This window comes from Sinohyriopsis cumingii, chromosome 10 (genome assembly GCF_028554795.1).
Source record: "Sinohyriopsis cumingii isolate HCF-2022 chromosome 10, ASM2855479v2, whole genome shotgun sequence".
Taxonomy (NCBI): domain Eukaryota; kingdom Metazoa; phylum Mollusca; class Bivalvia; order Unionida; family Unionidae; genus Sinohyriopsis; species Sinohyriopsis cumingii.
In genome coordinates this window covers 66,768,883-66,789,903 of record NC_142970.1, presented here as the reverse complement: position 1 = coordinate 66,789,903, position 21,021 = coordinate 66,768,883, and the positions used below count along the sequence as shown (strand labels likewise).

At 36.1% G+C, this 21,021-nt stretch overlaps 1 protein-coding gene across 3 annotated transcripts in view; it reads left to right on the top strand.

Annotated features, from left to right (window-relative positions):
- Positions 1–21,021, top strand: part of LOC149790309 (uncharacterized) — a 51,956-nt gene that overhangs the window by 18,103 nt on the left and 12,832 nt on the right. For 2 of the 3 annotated variants that reach the window (XM_089972364.1, XM_089972362.1), the window contains exons 2-6: positions 2,588–2,844; positions 5,375–5,576; positions 11,088–11,341; positions 14,556–15,488; positions 16,655–16,753. In XM_089972364.1, coding sequence (XP_089828490.1) covers positions 2,676–2,844; positions 5,375–5,576; positions 11,088–11,341; positions 14,556–15,488; positions 16,655–16,753 — 1,657 coding nt within the window. In that variant the 5' untranslated portion in view covers positions 2,588–2,675. Of the gene's footprint in view, positions 1–209; positions 232–2,587; positions 2,845–5,374; positions 5,577–11,087; positions 11,342–14,555; positions 15,489–16,654; positions 16,754–21,021 lie in introns of those variants that run through there. The other variant, XM_089972363.1, reaches the window with a different exon arrangement.

Sequence of the window (21,021 nt, the reverse complement as noted above, 5' to 3'; positions counted from 1 at the left end):
CTACCGCACACAGAACATTTTCCACCATACGCAATTTTTTTATTTTTTGTTGTAACCGTAGCTAAATCAACAGTTGGAGTTTTAACTCTACAGCGTAAACAATATAAATTCATGATATAATATATATGGATATAATTGATTTCTCAGCAACAAGAAAACGAGAACCTGTTAAGCATCATCCTGCGCTACCGAACTCCATCAGAATGATTATCATAGGACCATCTGGATCGGGTAAGACGCAGTTATTACTTAATTTAATAATGAGATGGTTGAAATGGGATAAATTATATTTAGTAGCACCATCCGCTGATGATCAACGATGTTATGATGTACTTAAAGATTTCAGTGAAAACGTGCGATTACTGGACGAGGGTAATGATGTTATAGAGTTTATAACCGATATTGATGAAGCACCGTCCGTAGATGTTTTAGACGGATTTATCAATAATTTAGTTGTATACGACGATGTGATGCTAGATAAACAATCAAATCCAGCCAGAATATTTTCCCGAGGTAGACATAAAAATACAGATGTGATCTATGTTACTCAATGATATACACAAATACCAAAAGTGATCAGGGACAACTGCAATATTTTAGTTGTATTTAATGGTGTAGACACACACACGCTGCGAAATATTCATCAAACTTGGTGTGGTGGTGACATGGATATAATTAAATTCAGAAATTTCTTCTCACAAGTGCAAGCTACTCCGCATGGATTTATAACAATAAATTTACGTGATCCAAGAACAAGATATCGTGTAGGTCTTGATAAAATCTTTTAATTAATATAGCAGCAGAGAGCGTGCCTACCAACGTTGGTCGTCCAGTAATTAAACAAAAAAATAAATAAACACGTAGAGTACTTTATTTTTCAGCTACCTTTTCAAGCTAGGGTTTTATTGATGGGGTTGGTTTCAACAGAAATAAAATCATCTCAAGGAAACGTTTATTTGTGAAAATCTGGACCTTTCTACAGATTTTATTTTTTTTGCTTGTTTTATTTGTTTGTCGGAATTATATGGTCTGTTCGCCCTCTCTGCTGCTTGGAGGTAGTCATCCTGAAAACGTTGAAAAATGTATTTGGACAGAGCTTATTTAGACACCTCGTAGCATTCCACTCTAACTGACCATCATTCTTTGTTGCAGTTCATTTATTTTTGTTTAATTGTCCATAATCTACTTTCATTTTTGGTTATTTCCTTTTGCTTTCATTGATCATGCCTGTTCTACCTCAGCCATGCCCATTTGCAGTCCCTAAGTCGGACCTAATCAGAGTCTGTTTAAGGATGCATAATTGATAGACTTATTCAGATTTCATTAAAAAAAAAATTAAAAATAAATAAAATCCGAATTTGAGAAACTTGCATCATTATTATAGACCCTAAATATTATTTATTCATTAGATTCCTCTTTAGAAAAACTGCTTCCTTGTTTTCAGCTAGAGGGGGAAATTACACAGTTAGTGTTCAGTTCTGGAATAGATTCATCCTTTTTAACTTGGTGAGAATATTGAAAGTTGGCTATGCAAAATCATAGCTTCTTCCAAGTCAGCCCATTGAGATGGAATAAATACAGTTTTCATTTAATAATCTTTTTTTGTACATGTTACAATTTATAACTGTTATACATTGTGATGATGATTTTGTTTAATTTCCTTTGCATTGCAATTTGTTAAATTTGGGTTTGTTCGGTTTTGCCCGGGGGGGGGGGGGGGGGGCTAATTAGGTATATTCTGCTTCTGCCATACCTTTGAAGAGCCTCTATGTATGACCTCTTTGTCTTTGCCAAAATATCGAACACTTTCAGAGAGCCATGTATGACCTATTTGTCTTTGCTAAAAAGTCGAACACTTTCAGAGAGCCTCCATGTATGACCTATATGTCTTTGCTAAGTTGAACACTTTCAGAGAGCCTCCATGTATGACCTGTTTTTCTTTGCTAAAAAATCAAACACTTTCAGAGAACCTCCATGTATGACCTATTTGTCTTTGCTAAAAAATCGAACACTTTCAGAGAGCCTTCCATGCATGTAAACTAAACTTTGTTTTAAATATTGTTAGTGGTCTGCCTTTTTTTTAGGTGACTAAGAAACATAAAAACGAATTTAAATGGTCCCAGAGTAACTATGCCAAGAGCTCCACAGTGTATCACATGTGATTTAAAAAACAATTTAATTACTCCATGACCAAATCCTTGTGGAGCCCAGCGGTATAACCTGTATATTTTTGAAAGAATATAAATAACATTAACAGAGCAAAAGACTCGTAGGCAAATTCCTGTCAGATGTAATAAAAAGTGTTAAAATTTCCGTATAGTACTCCTATAACAGCTTTGTAGCAACTCGTAGGTGATTTAAAAAACAAGTACTAATACCAATTGTAATAACAAAATGGACCATACTGATGGTATAGATGATGAAAAGGAATTTTGTTGAATATTCGTGATTTGCAAGTAGGTTTACAAGTGTAGTAGTTCAAATCCTTGTTATGCAAAGAATAGCCAATATATTTCATTAGTGTATTTTAGTTTTATTCAGTTTTGTGACCTAAATGTTAACAGTGTTTATTATCTTTCCTTCACAGGTATATGATTATTATATGCATGGCCAGTGACCATAACAATGAAACTAAACCCATTACCAAAGATTTGGTTAATGGCAGTAGCTGAGTCATGACTCAACATATGGAGGTTAAAAAAATGCCATGTAATAGAACTGCAAGTGACACAATTAGAATTCCAAACAGGAATGGACTCATTGCGAGGTTAATGAGCCTTGGTGATAATCTCGCGGAGAAGGATATTGAAGGCATCAAGTTTCTGTGTCGTGATTTTTACCCAGGTATGATTTGCTTGAAATTGAAAACTGATATAATTGAAATTCTGTTAAATGTCACAGGGATATATTGCATTTAGACTTAATTGGTGATCTTGAATTTCAAAACAGAAATAACTTAATATTTATAATTGAAGATACAAAATTCTTTTGGATGTCAAAATCTATATTAATATTTTATATAGATATGCATACTTTCAGTTTTGTACACAAGAAAATTCCATTAGGTGAGTCCTCAGTCCGCGAGTGTTTTTTTTTTTCTTTTCTTAAAACTTTTACTTGATCCATATCTGCAGAACTACTATTAGGTATGTAGTGTGTGAGCTGTTAAAAAAACTTTAAGTGTTTGTATGGACATTGGGTGAATCCCAGACAATCAAATCTAGACACCTTTTAGTTGATTGCTGGCACATAATGATTGTTTTGATCAAAAGACTATTTCCACATGTTTGCTTTGACACCTCGCTTTGATAAGCATCACTCAGCACACATTGATCAATCATCTTTTAAATCCTTTTTTGATGTAGGAGCACCTGCATTTTATAGTATAATCACATTTAGATAAAATAGTGCCAAGAGTTTGATATTTTGTTTGAGTAATACAAACTTTCATATTATTTGTCATAAATCATCAAAATCAACTGTTTTTGTGTCATGTCATTTTGTTTCAGTAATAGGAACTCTCATATTATTTGTCATAAATCATCAAAATCAACTGTTTTTGTGTCATGTAATTTTGTTTCAGTAAATCAACTGTTTTGTGTCGTATACATATCATTTTGAGTGATTGTCACATTTGTAATCTTCCTATGGTAACTTTATGTAATTGCTTCTGTGCCAAGCACAAGGCTTCTGATGACCTTGATTCTCTCAAGATGGACCGAAAGAAAGTTCATCTAGTTTTGATAAAGAGAACAGAATGTGAGTGAGACAGAGGGGTTTGCAGATGGAACCTGAAATCAGAAATTTCCTTTGGCCTCAAAACAAGAAAGTGGCAGAGCATTTTTTAGTACTCAGAGTTGTTTTTAGTCATTGTTATTTTAGCTGAAGTGTTGATGGTTTCACCCATAACATCAATGGCTTGTGTGAGAGGTTCATCATTGTGTAATCATATAAAGACAAAGGGCCGTGAATGTTTAAAACAAGAAACTGTAATGAAATTATGAGAGTGAGTATGCTGTGCTTTGTTACTTTCTGAGAAAATGAAGAAAAAAGCAAAGGGATATAATTCTTCTTTTTCTTGCGTCTTGAAGGATTTATTGATTTGAAATGGTTAATTAAATAAATTAATATAGAAGATACAGTTTAATTTCTTCTAGCTGTTACATCACAAACAAGTACAACTTATCACTTCTCAGTTGCCTTACTATACACTGTATTACTAATTTAAATATTTCACAATGAATGAGCATTATCAATCTGTTGACATACAAGTATCATTGGTGGGACTCCTAGTTTTAGGACTGGGACTTCAATTTTTTTTTTACAGGGAAGGAGTCCTGGACAGCAATCTTATGCAAAACCCTGTTTACTCCTTGAAATAGTTTGAGTTACCATTAGATGAAGAAAATGCAAGACATGAAACTGAGTTGGCGGTATTCTTTAGTCTGTATCAGACCTTGAATTGTATGAAACAAATGTTATGGAATTCTAGTATGTGGACAGTTTTGAAAATGGGCACAAATTTATTGAGTAAGAATAATGTGGGGTTTTTTTTCCACACATCTTGGAAGAATCTAGGTACATGTACGTTGATCTTTCTGACTTCGCATTTGTCCATCATCTGTCCATATGTCCATCCATACCCCATTATTAATTACTTTTTAGATTCAGCTCAATGCTAAAGCAGTTATGCTTTATAGGTGATAAAGAAAGTGGGCTTTACAAAAGGGGGTCCATTGTCTAGATTTAATTTAATACTTAAACACGATGTGTGATTTCTATTGTGGCTTTAATTTTTCAGTCATATCACTATGATGTTTGCAGTGTGACAGTTTATAGTGATGTCTAGCACTGGGGCATCATGTCACTGACATGCAGCATGATGTCCCACCCAGTTACATTATCCTGACACCAGGCCAACCAGTCCTAACACTAGCCTCTTAAAATGAACTGCTGAGCGCCTAGTGAGGCAGCTGCTAGTACCATTTTTATAAGTCTGTGGTATGACTCAGCTGGGGTTCGAACCTGCAACCTCATGCATTCAGGTTGGACATTCTAACCACTAGGCCATTTGAGCAGTCTAGACATGACATGATTGAGTTACAGTTATCAAGATTTGTAGAAAGTATTGCTTAACTTGTATAGAAATGTAAATTAGATGAATTTACAAACAATCACTATTTCTATACTTTGCAGTAAATTTTGTCTTTTTTCATCTATACTGTGGACAACACATATTAAGCAAAACTTGGTAGGAATATAACACACAAAAGGTTTAATTTAACTATTTCTAGTTACATACCTAAGACACCTATTTTGCTCACCTTTCAATCACATCTAGCAGATATTATTTTTTTTATACTTTCTATTTCAGGTAGCAGACTGGAAAATTGCAGGAAAGGAACAGAAATATTTCAATATCTGATTGAAACAGGCTTGATAACTGATGAAAACATTGACATATTAGTGGAATGTTTGAGCCGAATGAATAAACCTGACTGGATAAAGATGCTTTACTTTAATCCAGATGATGTGAAACAGAAAGTGAGCAGGGAAAGTAAGCTAAAGCCTTTCAGGTAAATTTAGTCTTGTAGGCACCTCCACATTTATAGAAACTTCAAAGTTTATCTTTTAAATTTTCAGTGACTTTTCCAATGTATAGACAATAAAGAAGGAAATTTTTAATTAGCTTCAGGAACGTTTTATTACGTTTTTTTTTCTAAATATTTTTGTGCATATTTTATTGCTTAACCATGGATTATCCCCACTGAACAGGGAGATACTGTATCCCTTGCATCCTGCAAGGAGGACCAAGAGACAGACACATGGAAGGAAACAACAAATCAATGCATTTTGTTGTGTAGCATAAAAATGAACATTTCTTTATTTGTCTTCATATTTCTGAAAGGGAGTTTAAAACTTGCCATTTTTAATAAGGCTTTTCTGTAATTAAATTTTCTAAATGTACTTTATCATTTTTTTATTGTTTGTCTGTAACAAATGTTGCACTGATGCCTTTAAACTTCTATCAGATACAACTGGCATCAGTTAATGCATAGTCTTTTGGACTACATTTTAGACCATGTTATAGCAGAAATAATAGCTGTGTGTTACATTATTATATAATGGAACTGGAAAATATGTACATAATATGTGAAGCAATGTGATATGCAAGTACACTGTTCCTTACTGCAATACATATTGAATTGATTTTTCTGATGATATGCTTTGATATAAGAACTACTGCCAGCAAGTATCAGTGGATAAACACTTCTAAGTAATGCATCACACCATATATAAATTGAAGTTGAGAAAAGGAATAAAACTTAAGTACTTGATGTCTCTTCCACAAAAAGTATTTAAAACTGAGGCACTTTTCTTTCCTTTTATTATTATTCATCTGCTAAACATTAGATTTTAGTTTGGCTCCCTTTCATCAAATAAGTTTCACAATCATATTACCTTATGAGAACTACTACTACCTCACAAATCCAACCCTTCCAGATCATAAACCTTTCACTACAATTCTAAAAGTTACCTACCCATCTAGGTAGCAGTTAGGTAGAGTAATGTCCCTTTGATACCAGGATTGGTGCCAAATCCCATGATATTGTCAGTTACTAATTCCACTTGTACTGAGCAGCATGCTCTCCCCAGAATAGAGAGGCATTGCAAATTTCAGACAAGTAGTTTGGAATGTATCTACCTTAAAACCAGTTGATGAAGTTTCATCTTTGAAGGCAAGTATGCTGCATCTATAAATTTCCAAAATTTCTGTTCTCCCTTTTGTCAACAACAGGTTCGAATCTTTTCATTGTTATCTTTTTGCCATCTTAACACATTTAGGCATCTTCAGCACATGCCTGATGATGGCATCCCTTCAGATCACTATAACCATATCAATAATTGCACGTTTGTTGCATGCTATTGAAAACTCATTTAAAATTGCTGTATAATTTCCATTTCATCTGAATACATAGAGGTAAGTTTTCTATATTGTCATAGCATCTACATCATGGTTATATTAGTGACACTTTACTGACTTTTTCATGTCATTGGGCCTTTCCAACAGGTAACATTGTCTCACAATGGATATTGTAGAATCTACTTTGAATGTATCAATAATGATGCTTCACTGCCTTTTTTGTGTGCCGGTTTTGTGTATACTTTAGAAATCTCATTTATATATATAGCTTCCGCCATGGTTGGATATGTACAGGTAAGTTTTGTATAAATGGTTTGATCTTAGCTTCCACTTCTTGCTATAAGTGATACCTCAGTGATTTTACCTGTATAGGCAGTCAAAAAATTGGCCTTCTTACAGGTACCTTGTTACTGGAATTGATTATTTAGAATCCACTTCGTAAGTATAAATTTATTTATCATAGTTTTTAACTCAGTGCAGAGACACTTTTAAGTTCACAAAGCAGGATGCTGGCTGCACTATTTGTATATATTGTCTGCTCTATTTTATCTTACAGATTTAGACCATGTTGTAAGATCAATTTGATAAGGACTCCACATCTGTAGTTTTCTCTTGGTTGTCATTCTTTGAATACATGCCAGACTTACATATTTTGGACAGAAGTCAATGGGCAGCAATTCTATGGGTCCTAAGTGGAAGGTGCAGAAGCAATCTTTGAGGGACAAAAACATCATAAGCTTGCAAGCAACGGTTTGAAACCATATTATTTATTGAAGAGTGAGACGGAAGGCAACAGCAGCCTTAGTTACGGTCTAACATCAAAATTACGGACCAACTACATGGGTTAATATGGAGTACCTCATCCCAGCCTCAAGAACAAGACATTGATATGCCAGCCAAGGTGGTGGGCAGCCTAAGTGCATTCAACCAACACTTGTACACTCATGGGTTCACAATGGAATTCAAACAGTGGGTTGTAAAGGTCATCCATTGGGGAGACTACACAATCAATGTGGACTTGCAAGAGGTGTGACTTAATGTCCCCACTCACATGGCTTCCAGAAGCCAGAAAATTAACTGGTTGCAAAACAGTATGCTAATTATATTTTGGAACAAGACATGATATCATTTGTTTGTCTCCTTTTTATTCTCACTCGCCTTGTCTTCAGGAACGTCTCCAACCTCATACCCTTTTCAAGACTTTGGTCAGCTAAGTCAGGAACTCAATATTCAAGTGAACTGAGTATGTTTCCCACAGGAATGAGAATTTAATTATTACAACGGCAGATTCATTGCCTCTATGAAACATTCTAGCTGCTAAAGAATTCCTTTGCCTGCTGGGTTTTCCTCAGTGGACATCTTTGTTCTAAGTCCATTTTTTGGGCTTCCATTGTAATGATTCTTTGGTGTAAATGGAGACCAAACCTTTGACCATTGGATCAACTTTCACACTTTCACAATCAGCATAATATGAAGTTGAATCTTGAAAGCAGGGAAACCTCTGCAAGTATAACCTCTGGCAATCACAATCAGTATGGATGCAAACACGGTGGACTGTGGGAAGCAAGTCTCCTACCATTTCAGGATGCCAGAGGAGCATAACCCCCTCAGGATCGTTATTTACATATCAACATTCTCATGCTGAAAACCATTTGAAAGCCGTTCATTGGTGGCTGGAGAACCTGCATGAGATGGAGTTCTCTTTCTGGCTGACAACTCCACTATGGTGGCCTATCTTAAATAGCAGGGCAGAACCAAGTCTTCAGACTCTTTTGTTGTCCTGTTTGGGATTTTCAAAAGTGGTGTCCTCAGTGACAAATTCACATCCAAGTTTGACATATCCTAAGCTGGTTAATGTATTGGTGGATATATTGTCCCACAATAACAAATTAATGTTCTCTTCATCCCTTGGTTTTCGACTGCTCCGTTAGCCTGGTGGTTAGCGCAATTGCCTTGGATGCGTGAGGTAGCAGGTTCAAACTCTGGCCAAGTCATACCACAGACTTATACAAATTGTACTAACAGCTGCCTTGCTTGGCACTCAGCATTAAGACTTCAGTATTAGGACTGGTCAGCCTGTTGTCAGGATAACGTGCTACATGTCTGCGGCCTGATGCTTCAGTGCTCGACATCACAATAAACTGCCACACTGCAGACATTGTAGCTATATGACTGAAAAATTGTTAAAGCTACATTAAAAATCAAAATCACACCCATACACACATCACTTGGTTTTCACTAAGTAGGTGTCTGATAGGATCAACTAGTGATGGTCCTATGGGCGTCAAGGTTGAATGCCAGTATCCCTGCCTTTATCTGACCAGTCACAGATTCAAATGGCCTGGACAGTCAGTGCTCTTTTTACATATTGTTAACAACCAAATGTATACACATCTCCTCAAGCTCATCAGATTTTGAAGGCAATACAGTAAGCAAAAGAATCAGAGTGTCTTGTCATCCAGATTGCTCCACTCAAGTGGGAAATCTTGGATCAACCTTATCAATCTCACAACAGAATAGCCAGGAATCAAGATATTCCCTTGTCTGCTTTAAGCAGCCAAGACGGTAAGTGTTTATTCCCAGCCCAGAGTTACTGAATATGCACATCTTGATGTTATTAAAATAAGTTCTTAGAACAAACAGTTCTCACAGCAAGTTTGGATATTCCCTCAAGTAAGATTGATACATCCACTATGAAGGTGGTGGAATATGTTTTCATTGGTGCATACAAAAACACTTTACACCATTGCAGATGTCCATACCTCAATAGCTAACTTCCTATTGCTCTTTGATGAGAAACAGCACCAATCATAATTAAAACCAACTGTTCCACAATCATTGGCACACTGCATTATCATGAAAGGGAGGATATCAGACAAGCAAAAGACCTATCCGATCTTCTGTTCATCTCAGAGTAATCTACTGGACCCAGTGCAAGCTCTTAAGGGACACTTAAGGAAGACCGAGCCATTGCATTGAAAGAGATCTTGCCTCTTCTTGTCCTCAAAAGAGTGAAAGGATGATGTATCAACAGAGTCATTTTTGTCCTAGATCAAGTGGGCTATGTGTTCCACATTTAATTTATCAGAAATAACCCCACACAATCAATTTGCTTCACATCTCAGCTCATGAAATTAGGACACTTGCCACAGTCACTGTATATGAACAAAACTGTTCTCAGTTATTATCCATGCTCTGGAATGGAGATCCTAGTACACTTTTCCAGTTTTTATCTCAGAGATCTTTCATCCTAAAAGGCTGATCTCAGTTCTGTTGTGACCTTTACTTGTGGTGTGAAAGGATACCTTCACATGTCATTTGACAGCTTCGTAAAGATGCTGCTTCACAGCTTCCACTGGATTTGTGGGAGGGACAATATTTCCCATTTGAAGTAGCTCCCTGGCATATGCAGTCTGTTTTCTAGTCGGGATATCCAGAAGCTGTCTCTCCCTCCACCTCTTAACTATTCTACTGAAGTATTATGTTTGGGTAACATATCTGAAGAAGAGACCAATTTTTTCTAATTAAATATGTTTCGTCAATAATACTCACTCAATTATACTACACACACACCCTCCCAGCCTCCATGCAGTTACATTCATATAAGGAACATACTTTCTGCTCCAGGAGTACTGATGATTTCATGGGATACGGTATCAAGTGGGGATATTAATCCAATTGTGCTGTGTTATGGCAGGTATTTCAGCATCATGAAAATACATTTTCACATTTCATCAGCGACATCAAAGTTTTCTCTCGCAAATTTGATTATTTTCATGGACAAGCCTGATCAGCACCTGTCTTAGAATACTGGATCAGGGCCCAATCTGAAATTAGATGGGCCCTGGGCATTGGATTATCAGATATTTTGAGCACTGAATGTTTATGATCTATTCGGGGAGTACTCTCTAACTTCACCACACACAACTCTAACCTAGTAACAGTACATATATATTACTTGTCATGACGGCAGTGAAAGGAACGAATTTGTATAACAATTTGGATTGTATCATCACTCATGCATTGCAGTGTATAGTGTATTGCAGTGTATAGTGTATTTGCAGTGTATAGTGTATTGCCAGCTATGATACACATCATTACAAGTTATATTTGAGTTTGCCTCTTTGTTGATTTCGTTTATGTCTTTTCTTTGTCCTTGCAGAGTAATGCTCTTCAACTTAGCAGAAGACATCTCAGTAGAGGAAGTGTCTAAAATCCGGTTCTACCTTCAGAAAATAATCCCTGGCCGTCAAAATCGCAACATCACTAAATGCACCACTATGGTAGAGGCCTTCACGTGTTGTGAGAAGATGGGGCTTCTTAATGAAAGGAACTTTGAGATCATTTATGATATGTTGAAATATGTTAAGCGGGATGATTTGTTAGATGAAGTCAATGAATATGCAGAGAACGCTGGTGAGTATTTTGAAACAGGAATTTATTATGATTTGATTATCGATTACATTATTATTTGAATGTATGCATTTTTCCAAAATATATTTAAGCTTTTCTGTCCATAAGTTGAATGAACATATAATATTGCCTGTCACCCTTTAACAATTGCTGTTTTCAGCATATCAAAAACCACATTACCAGTTTCAGCCAAGATTGGCACAGAGCATTTTCGTACGAGGCCGTGAGTTTCGTGTTTTTAAAGATACTGCTGCTTTGCTATCGGATGTGGCAACCATGAATAATAATTGAAAGAAACTTTAAATGACTTCTTCTGCATCACCACTGAACAAAGCTGAAGAAAGTTTAATCAAATATGATATAAAGTATTCTGGACTATAGATCTTTCAGTTTTATGTGAATGATGCACATCCATCTTACGTGGTCACCTTTAAAATATAGGGGAAAAAAACTGTCCATCATCCATCAATAGCTGCTGTCAACATCACAAAAACTCGGTCCGAGCAGTTTCAACCAAACTTGTCACAGAGCATCTTGACATAAAATCCTTTCAATGATACTGATCTGGTATCAAATATGGTACTGTTACTTAGAAATTTTACTTTTTTAAAAGACTTCTGAAAACTGGTGAATATAATTGGATCACATTTGACAGAAAACATCTTGGCATAAAGACGTTTAAAGTAAGTACAAATGATTCTGATATGCTGTCAAATTTGGCTACTGATATTTAAATAGAAATAGCTTTCAGCAACTTCTTCAAAGCTGCTGAGTTGAATTTGACAAAAATTAATGGAAAACATCCATGCATAGAGGTTTTCAAATTTGTACAAAAGCATCTGATGTGCCAATAATGAAGTTTGACCATCAATAGTAAACAAAAGAAAACCAATAAATAACCTCTTTACAAGAACAGAATTTCAAAGCATTGGACAGAAAGCATACTGGGGAAGAGAGCTTTAAAGTTTATTCAGATGATGCTGGACTTCCATTTGATATTGCTGCCGTTACTAACAATTGAAAGTCTTTTAAACAACCTCTTCTGAAAAATAGAATTTGACAAAAGATTATACCAGGCATTGTGTCATGAACAGCATTTAAGTTTGTACAAAAATGATGCCGATTTGCCTCAAAATGGTTGCTGTTACTAAAAAAAGAAAAGCTAAAAAATCACTTCACAGAATTCAACTAAGTTTGGAAGGTTCTTAGCGGCAAACATTTCAGATTTAAACAAATGATGCTCATCCTTCATCAGATATGGCCACCATTACTAAAAGTAGAAAACCACATGCGTACATTTGTTTAAAAAAAAAAAGAACAGATTTTGACAGGCTTTGACTCAAACATTCTGCCATAGTGGTATTTCAGTATTGAACAAAATAATGCTGATGTGCAGTGAAATTTTGGTGAAGATTTAAAAACTAGAATAACTAGAATATTAGGTGAAACCAACAGCATTGGAAGAATTTTAGAAATCATCATGTGACTCAGATTTCATGGTCAGCTGAGGTTGTCTTTTGTCATTAGGTAGATGTTGGCTGGGTGAGTGACATTGGGCCCAGTTGGTCCTCTTGTTTGATTACTGTCAAAATAGTATTTAATGGTGCGTGGGTTTTCTCCTAAATTTTGTAATTGAAATTTAGTTACCTAATGAAATCTAATGTTACAGGTCAGTATAATATTTGGCATTCCAGTTTATATCCCCAAAACCATTTGATATGCTCTGATACAAGCTCATTTGGTTGAGTCCAAGATTAACAGTCAGTTTTAATTGATGCTTATCTCTATACTGAAACAGTGAACCTTTTGAAGAGAATAGAATTAAACAGTTTACTGTATATACTTGCATAAAAGTCAGGTCTAACTGCAAACAATACAGACCCTGATGTGCTGTCATATAATGTGCTGACAGACCAGGGTCTGTGTTGTTCATTCTACAGAATCATACAGTTATTAATTACCCTACCCTCATCTCCCAACTAGTTTAAATTGTCATGGTTTACATACTTTTTCTTTTGTTGTTCTCAGCTGTTTGTTAAAATGAATGTCTTGAACATGTTTACTCTAACAATGGGTCCCACTGTCATGTATAGGTCAACAATGGGTCCCACTGTCATGTATAGGTCAACAATGAGTCCCACTGTCATGTATAGGTCTACATTGGGTCCCACTGTCATGTATAGGTCAACAATGGGTTCTACTGTCATGTATAGGTCAACAGTGGGTCCCACTGTCATGTATAGGTCAACAGTGGGTCCCACTGTCATGTATAGGTCAACAGTGGGTCCCACTGTCATGCATAGGTCAACAATGGGTCCTACTGTCATGTATAGGTCAACAATGGGTCCTACTGACATGTATAAGTCAACAATGAGTCCCACTGTCATGTATAGGTCAACAATGAGTCCTACTGTTGTCATGTATAGGTTAACAATGAGTCCTACTGTCATGTATAGGTCAACAATGAGTCCCACTGTCATGTGTAGGTCAACAATGGTTCCCACTGTCATGTATAGGTCAACAATGGGTCCTACTGTCATGTATAGGTCTACATTGGGTCCTACTGTCATGTATAAGCCAACAATGGTTCCCACTGTCATGTATAGGTCAACAATGGTTCCCACTGTCATGTATAGGTCAACAATGGGTCCTACTGTCATGTATAGGTCAACAATGGGTCCTACTGTCATGTATAAGTCAACAATGAGTCCCACTGTCATGTATAGGTCAACAATGAGTCCCACTGTCATGTATAGGTCAACAGTGGGCCCCACTGTCATGTATAGGTCAACAATGGGTCCCACGGTCACGTATAGGTCCAAGGTAGTAAATGTTCATATGATTGTTTCAGATAATGAAGATGGGTCTATTAAACACTTGGTAGAACAGGTACAAGGATTAATGGTGTAGGATTCACATAAAAATGGGAAAACAGCAACAGTTAGACATACAGGTGACTTAAAACTGGAACTTGTGAAGGACTCTGATATTATACCTTATAAACTGTATGGTTTGCCATGAAAGGTGTTTAAAAAAACTTTATAGTCCAAAGTTCATGATAATAATAATAATAATGTAAACTTTATTTAATGAGAGTAACTCAATTTCTTAATATAACTAATCCCTGTAGAAGTAAATCATTAGTTGGTATTGCTGATTTTGTGTGTCCTTAATATATGCAATAGGGATGGAAACAAACATATATCATATTTTTCAGGTTTCATACATTCTCAGGACCCTTTGCCAGGGAGCCATGTTCACAGATTAGGGAGTTCACCAACTCATGAGCCAATGAACATATCTGGGTCTCCACAGAGACTTGGGCCAAGAAATGCTTATGAAGGTTCACCACCCTCATCACACAACTTATTAACTCAGTGGTCACCATTATGTAAGTCAGTACACAATATAGTACCTGGTCAGGTGACAGTACCACCTTGTTTACATAGCAGTGACACAATGAACCCACATGCACAGTCTAGGTGTATACCCAATTCAGGGTTGAGTGTAGCACCTTTGAGTTTTGATGTTATTTCAGAATTCAGTATCATTCCAAATGTAAGTTATGAATTTTATACAGCCAGAGCCAACAGCAGTTCTCACACTAGTCAAAACTTACATGACCAATTTGGGAATGAGACAGTTTCAACATCTGGACCAGAAATGGCAAGGAGAAGAGCAACAGCTGAAGCTGGTTTTGTGGCAGGGAGAGAAGCAACAACTAAAGCTGGTTTTGTGGCAGGGAGAGAAGCAACAATTGAAACTGGTTTTGTGGCAGGGAGAGAAGCAACAATTGAAACTGGTTTTGTGGCAGGGAGAGAAGCAACAACTAAAGCTGGTTTTGTGGCAGGGAGAGAAGCAACAATTGAAACTGGTTTTGTGGCAGGGAGAGAAGCAACAATTGAAACTGGTTTTGTGGCAGGGAGAGAAGCAACAACTAAAGCTGGTTTTGTGGCAGGGAGAGAAGCAACAACTAAAGCTGGATTTGTGGCAGGGAAAAGAGCAACAACTGAAGCTGGATTTGTGACAGAATTCCCTAAAGCAATGCCACATCCATCTTCCCCAGTGGTGCCATTAGGTGGAGCAATAAGACAAAGTCAGGAACAGCTGGAATCTTTAAATCGCTACAAAATGGATGCTTTACCAAGAGGTAATTACAGTTTGAGAGGAGATTGTGTGTGTGTGTATATATATATATATATATATATATATATATATATATATATATATATATATATATATATATACATACATACATACATACATACATACTAATGTCTAATAACATTTTACATCTAACTTTTTCTCCAGACTGTCCTTTATTCTACCATTTCATGACCACATTATGTCCCTTTCTTATCCTAGTTTACCTAGTATAAATCCTTAGTGCCACCGCTGCGTATCTCTGCCACCAGAACCAGTTAATTGTGTCTCTTGATTGAGTTACAATAGGTAATAAAAGAAACCAAGTCGACTCAGTGCCATTTCCTGCCTAGTCACCATTACCTTGTCAATGTTGCATGGACGCTGGTAAGGGAATAACAGAGTGTAAGGTGCTAGTTATTGATTTTGGCATATCTTAGCAGATTGTTTGTAAGATTTAATGTTTATTTCCAGCCAATCTACAGCCTATGTCATTCAAAATGATCACTGCTTGTGTCTTGCCAAAAGTATATTTTATGAGGTAGAGGTGTGGTTTTTGATAAAATAAATAGTCTTTTTTTTAGTAGTCATGATGGCATCTTGATAAGCTGTCATGAAAATGTTTCATTAATAGTTCCCTTGGTCAAATTTTATGTGAAGGTATTTAGGTACTTTTTTACAAGGTCAAGGAGACGGCGTTGGAAATGGGTCGTGAATATCATTAGATACACTTAAAGAAGTATGAACAGATTTTTATAATTCTTTCGACCAGGACAGGAATCTCATCCCACATTGATAAAAGATATCAGACAACGGATGTTGTTTGAAGTGTCCTTGAAAGATGGTCCTCTCTCGTTATTCTGGCTATAAATTGACAGTGGAATTCAGATCTAAGTTTGAAGGTGGTGGTTGTTGTTGTTGTAGGGTTTAACGCCATTTTTTAACACACAATAGGCTATATACCTGGTGCCAGTATTAATGGTGGAGGAAGAATCCTGGAAAACCTCAGAAAGAACCACATTGGTGCCTTTGTTCAGATTGCTGGAATTCCTATCAATATTCTGTGCAAAGTGCTGAAGATGTTTTGAAAGTGAGTCCATTAAAGCCTTCATATAACAAATATGGCATTAAGCTGAGTTAGATTTCTTACCCAGCCTTCCTTAATTTTTACAGGAATATGCTTGATAATCAACAACAAGAATTTCAGCAAGGTAGAAGATGATGAGGATAGTATCGAATTAGAGTGCCGAGAAGGAACAGATATAGATTGTGGTATGTATTAAGATTTGTTTATGACAAGACTTATCAAGGTAAATATATCCATATGTCTGTCTGATTGTCATCAAACTGATGGCTAAATTACTGTCTACTTTTCTAGCTGAGCCATCTGTTTCTGGTATTTCAGAGATTGTCTTTGCAGTTGCACAGTGTTTAACATTCTACTTTTCAGTTTCAGCTTGCAGTTGTTAAATGGATGTCATGATTTCATGTAAAGCATTGTTGTTGTTGTTGTTGTTGTTGTAGGGTTTAACGCCATTTTTCAGCACATGATAGGCTATACATGGCGGCCAGTATTAATGGTGGAGGAAGAACCCGGTAAATCCCCGGAAAGAACCACCGACCCTCGAGAAGCTACTGGCAAGCTTTCTCACATGCCCACATTGGCCGAATCCGAGACTCGAACCCACGCAAACAGAGATGAGATGGCAGTGATCCGTAACAGAGAGTGCTTTAGACCACTCGGCCACTCGGGGCCCCCCATGTAAAGCATATTAAGCATGGCATCTGAATGGATGTCTTGTCAGGCATATTAACCAAGACCTGGACTTCAGTGTGTTATGTCAAGAATATTAACTATCAATGGTTGTCAAAGCTTTTTGAAATGCTTTAATGTGGTTACATAATAAAAGGATAATTTATATTTCATCATGTTCTCATTACATACTGCATTTATGAAACTCATATAAGAGTTTTTGTGTTCTGTGTAATTCTCCACTTTCAGTTTTAGATCTTTACTTTTTACTGGTACCATATTGCCATTCTTATGCTAGTACATACTGTACTTGCCTACATACAAAAGATCCTGAAGTCACTATTTGCTGGACATGTTTGGAAGATGAAAGGTTTTAATGGCACGGACACACCATCTGAGCATTGGTCATAGAATATCTCAAATACCATTATATCAAATGGTTTGTTTATCCAATAAATTGCTGAATAAGGACCTTGACAATGTAAAGTTAAAAACTCACTAGGTCTAGTTCACAGATTGTTCCTTTATCAGACAATCAGTTGACGTGTCACTCAGTAGCTTAATTCAGCGGTGACTAGGTATGATTTACACATTGATTCCTTGCTAGTAAATTAGTATAGGTGTCACTTTCTGTGCATGTGTGGTCATTTGTTGGAACACTCTATATCATAAAGCACAGGAGAAAAGAGGTGTGAAAGCTAAAAATAACCTTATAACTGAATGAATGCCACATGGTCTCTACTACAGTACAGCTCACATGTATTTTCGGAACCCCATGCAACGCAGTGGTGGTGGAGAGAGTGGATTGGATTAAGAGGAAAAAAACTCAACCATCTCTCCACATATCATGACAGAGTTGCTGCGGCAACTTGCAGATAATTGCTCAGCACACCTGGCTTTCTCATGGAATTGAGGATGACCACCATGGAGAGGACATGGTCTCTATCAAATGGGCGTGGCTTACTGAGTATGACCCCTGCAAGTATGCTCTTTAGAGTTTGAGGGAGAGAGAGAGATGCCAATTTATCTAAATCATTATCAGATGATTATTCACATTTCCTAGTTCTAATGAAGTCTATTTAATAGATATGATGCCAAATCAAAGTTTAGATAATACTAACTTAGTCGCAAAATGACTAAAAAACATTATTAATATTGCTGTACTTGTTTCATTTTCAAAAAGCTGATTAAAACCTTTTACAAGAAGCTGATGCTTTTACTTTATTCCAAGAAATCTTAACAAACTTATGCACAGGCTTGACAAGACATTGTTGATCTTCTCTTGAACAGGGCAAAGTTATACTACTGTTTAAGCATATAAAGTAGTCCTCTGACATATGTAGATTTAAAATTACAGATGACAGCTGCTTTTGTTAAGAACACCCTCCCCCCTTAAAATAACACAACAGCAACACTGAATTTACACTTCAATGCGAACCATGTGTTTATTCTTTGAAAGTAATGACCCAGTCATGGGACTGAATATACATGTACACAACTACAAACTTTACTTCGTTCTGCCTGCATTGATACTGTACGGTACTGGTCAGTCAATTTATGGTTCTTTCCAACAGGGACACTTTTTATAATTCTTTCATGCATCACATGATAAAATTATTTCAAATGATATAACCCTTAGTACTACTCGTACCTCATGTGAAAATCAAGTTGAGGCTACGACATCGTAGCTATATAACCCTAAGAAACTTGAAGGGACTCTCCCTAATTAAGAATTTACTTGAGCAGATGTTGTACAGAAATAAAGATAGTGACCATTGTAGACACTGTTATAAAACTAGCATCAGAAGACTATATCAGTTTCAGCATCGGAAAGGCATGTTTCTAACACAAAGCCATTTATCTTTGCGCATTGTAGTTTACACTTCAAAAATGGTTCCATCATTAACAGTGAAGTTTGGTAATTGTTTCTAATTAATCTAACCTCATCATATTGTTGAAATGAATAACAGTGTGGAAAATTGTCAAATCTTATATATTCAACAAATTTAAGGCATTCTGTTTGGTTGTATCCATATGTGTCTTTTTATTTGATTGTTCTTGTAAGTTAAATAATAAAATAGAACTTTTATCTTGATAGAAAAAAATGTAATCAGTCATATGGAAATGTTGCATCAATAACCTGACTGTAATATAGATCTAAGACACTTAATTATTTCAGTGCAGTTTCCTGTTTGTGACTGTTGGAGTGTTTGGCTATTGAGAATAAAAAAGAAAAAAAAACATGCAGACCTATTTCTTTCAATACCATTTAACTGATTTCTGTATTTGGTATACTGCTTTGCAGCTAAAGTGGGAGACATGGGATTGATTCCTCATCTCTCTCTTTCTCTTGATAAAATGATAGGTGTCAAATTCACGTGTCAAATTTACGTTTCTCTAACATGGCTTTACAGAAATAAAAGACCTATCAGTAGCAGTAATACCAAGTTTGGTCTCTACATGCATATCAGTTTGATTTCGTGCTTTCTACTGCTTATTATGCAAACATATACTCAACATAAAACAAAAACTTCTGAAAGTCAATGGTCGCTGCCTTGATTTCTGCTGAACATCCACTGAAACCAAGTCTTTATTAGGGAGAGACCATTTAAGTTTCTATTGGGGGTGTGTGTGTGTGTGTAAATGCTTAAAAACTATTGTCTTATTCTGATTTGTGGTATAAAAAAGAACACCATGCCATTCCTTGCTTTACTTTAAACAAACTTATCTGGTAATGAATGAAATTAAAAATATACCACAGCCAGAAATGATAATTAAGCTCCATACGTCAAGTAAATGGTCAGTCCTATATGATACAGGTGCATTCATAATTGAATGAGTTGGTAGTTGTGTACTTGTATATTCAGTCTCGTAACAAGGCCATAACTGATTAAGGCCAAAACACCTGGTTCACATTTAAGTGCAAATTCAGTGTTTTCTTTTTTGCTGTTTGTTTTTTTTTTTAAACAGAAGGTGCTACTATCTGGAAGATAATTGTCCATATGTCAGTGGATTACTTTTAATATTTGAACAGTAGGATAAATTTACACTGTTCAAGAGAAGCTCAATGAGGTGGACTCCTCATCAAGTCAGCACTCAAGTTTTCTAAATGTAAAAAGCAATATACAAGACTTTTCAAATTAATTTCTATTGTCCATATATATGATCACAATACATATCACTGATTGACGAAATGGCATTTGAATGTGAATTACTCATGATATGATGGTCTTTCCTTGGGTGGTCTTCATTGATTGGCAGTTCAAATGCCATTTGGTAATGCCAATCAGCTGTTTCACAGTGGAGATGCCATCAGTGCACCAGCCGAGGTGGAAATGTGATTTGTTAATATTTTATTGCGCCATTGTGGAGCTGATGGTGGAAGGATTAAGTCCCCCACCGTGCTGCATGGAGTTTCGAAAATACATGTGAGTTGTACTGTATATATCATACCCCCCACACCACATATCTTAAACTAAATTGTGTCATTGCATCAGCATAACATGCCTTTAGAACAAAATATGAGAAATTTGGAAGGTACTAGCTTATAACCACTAATGCTTATTTTGTCGTCCAAAACTTTTAAAAATCCTCCATCTAACTTTACTAATAATGACTGAAATTGGCATCGTAAAATAAAATCCTCTTTGTTGAAGTTCAGTAGTAGTGTTTTGAAGAAAATGTTTTTTTTTTAAAATAATAATTGGTTTAGAAGAAAACTAGTGAATTATGGAAGGATAATACTAATGTTGCAGCAAATCCAGAACCAAAAATGATGCAGATTTCT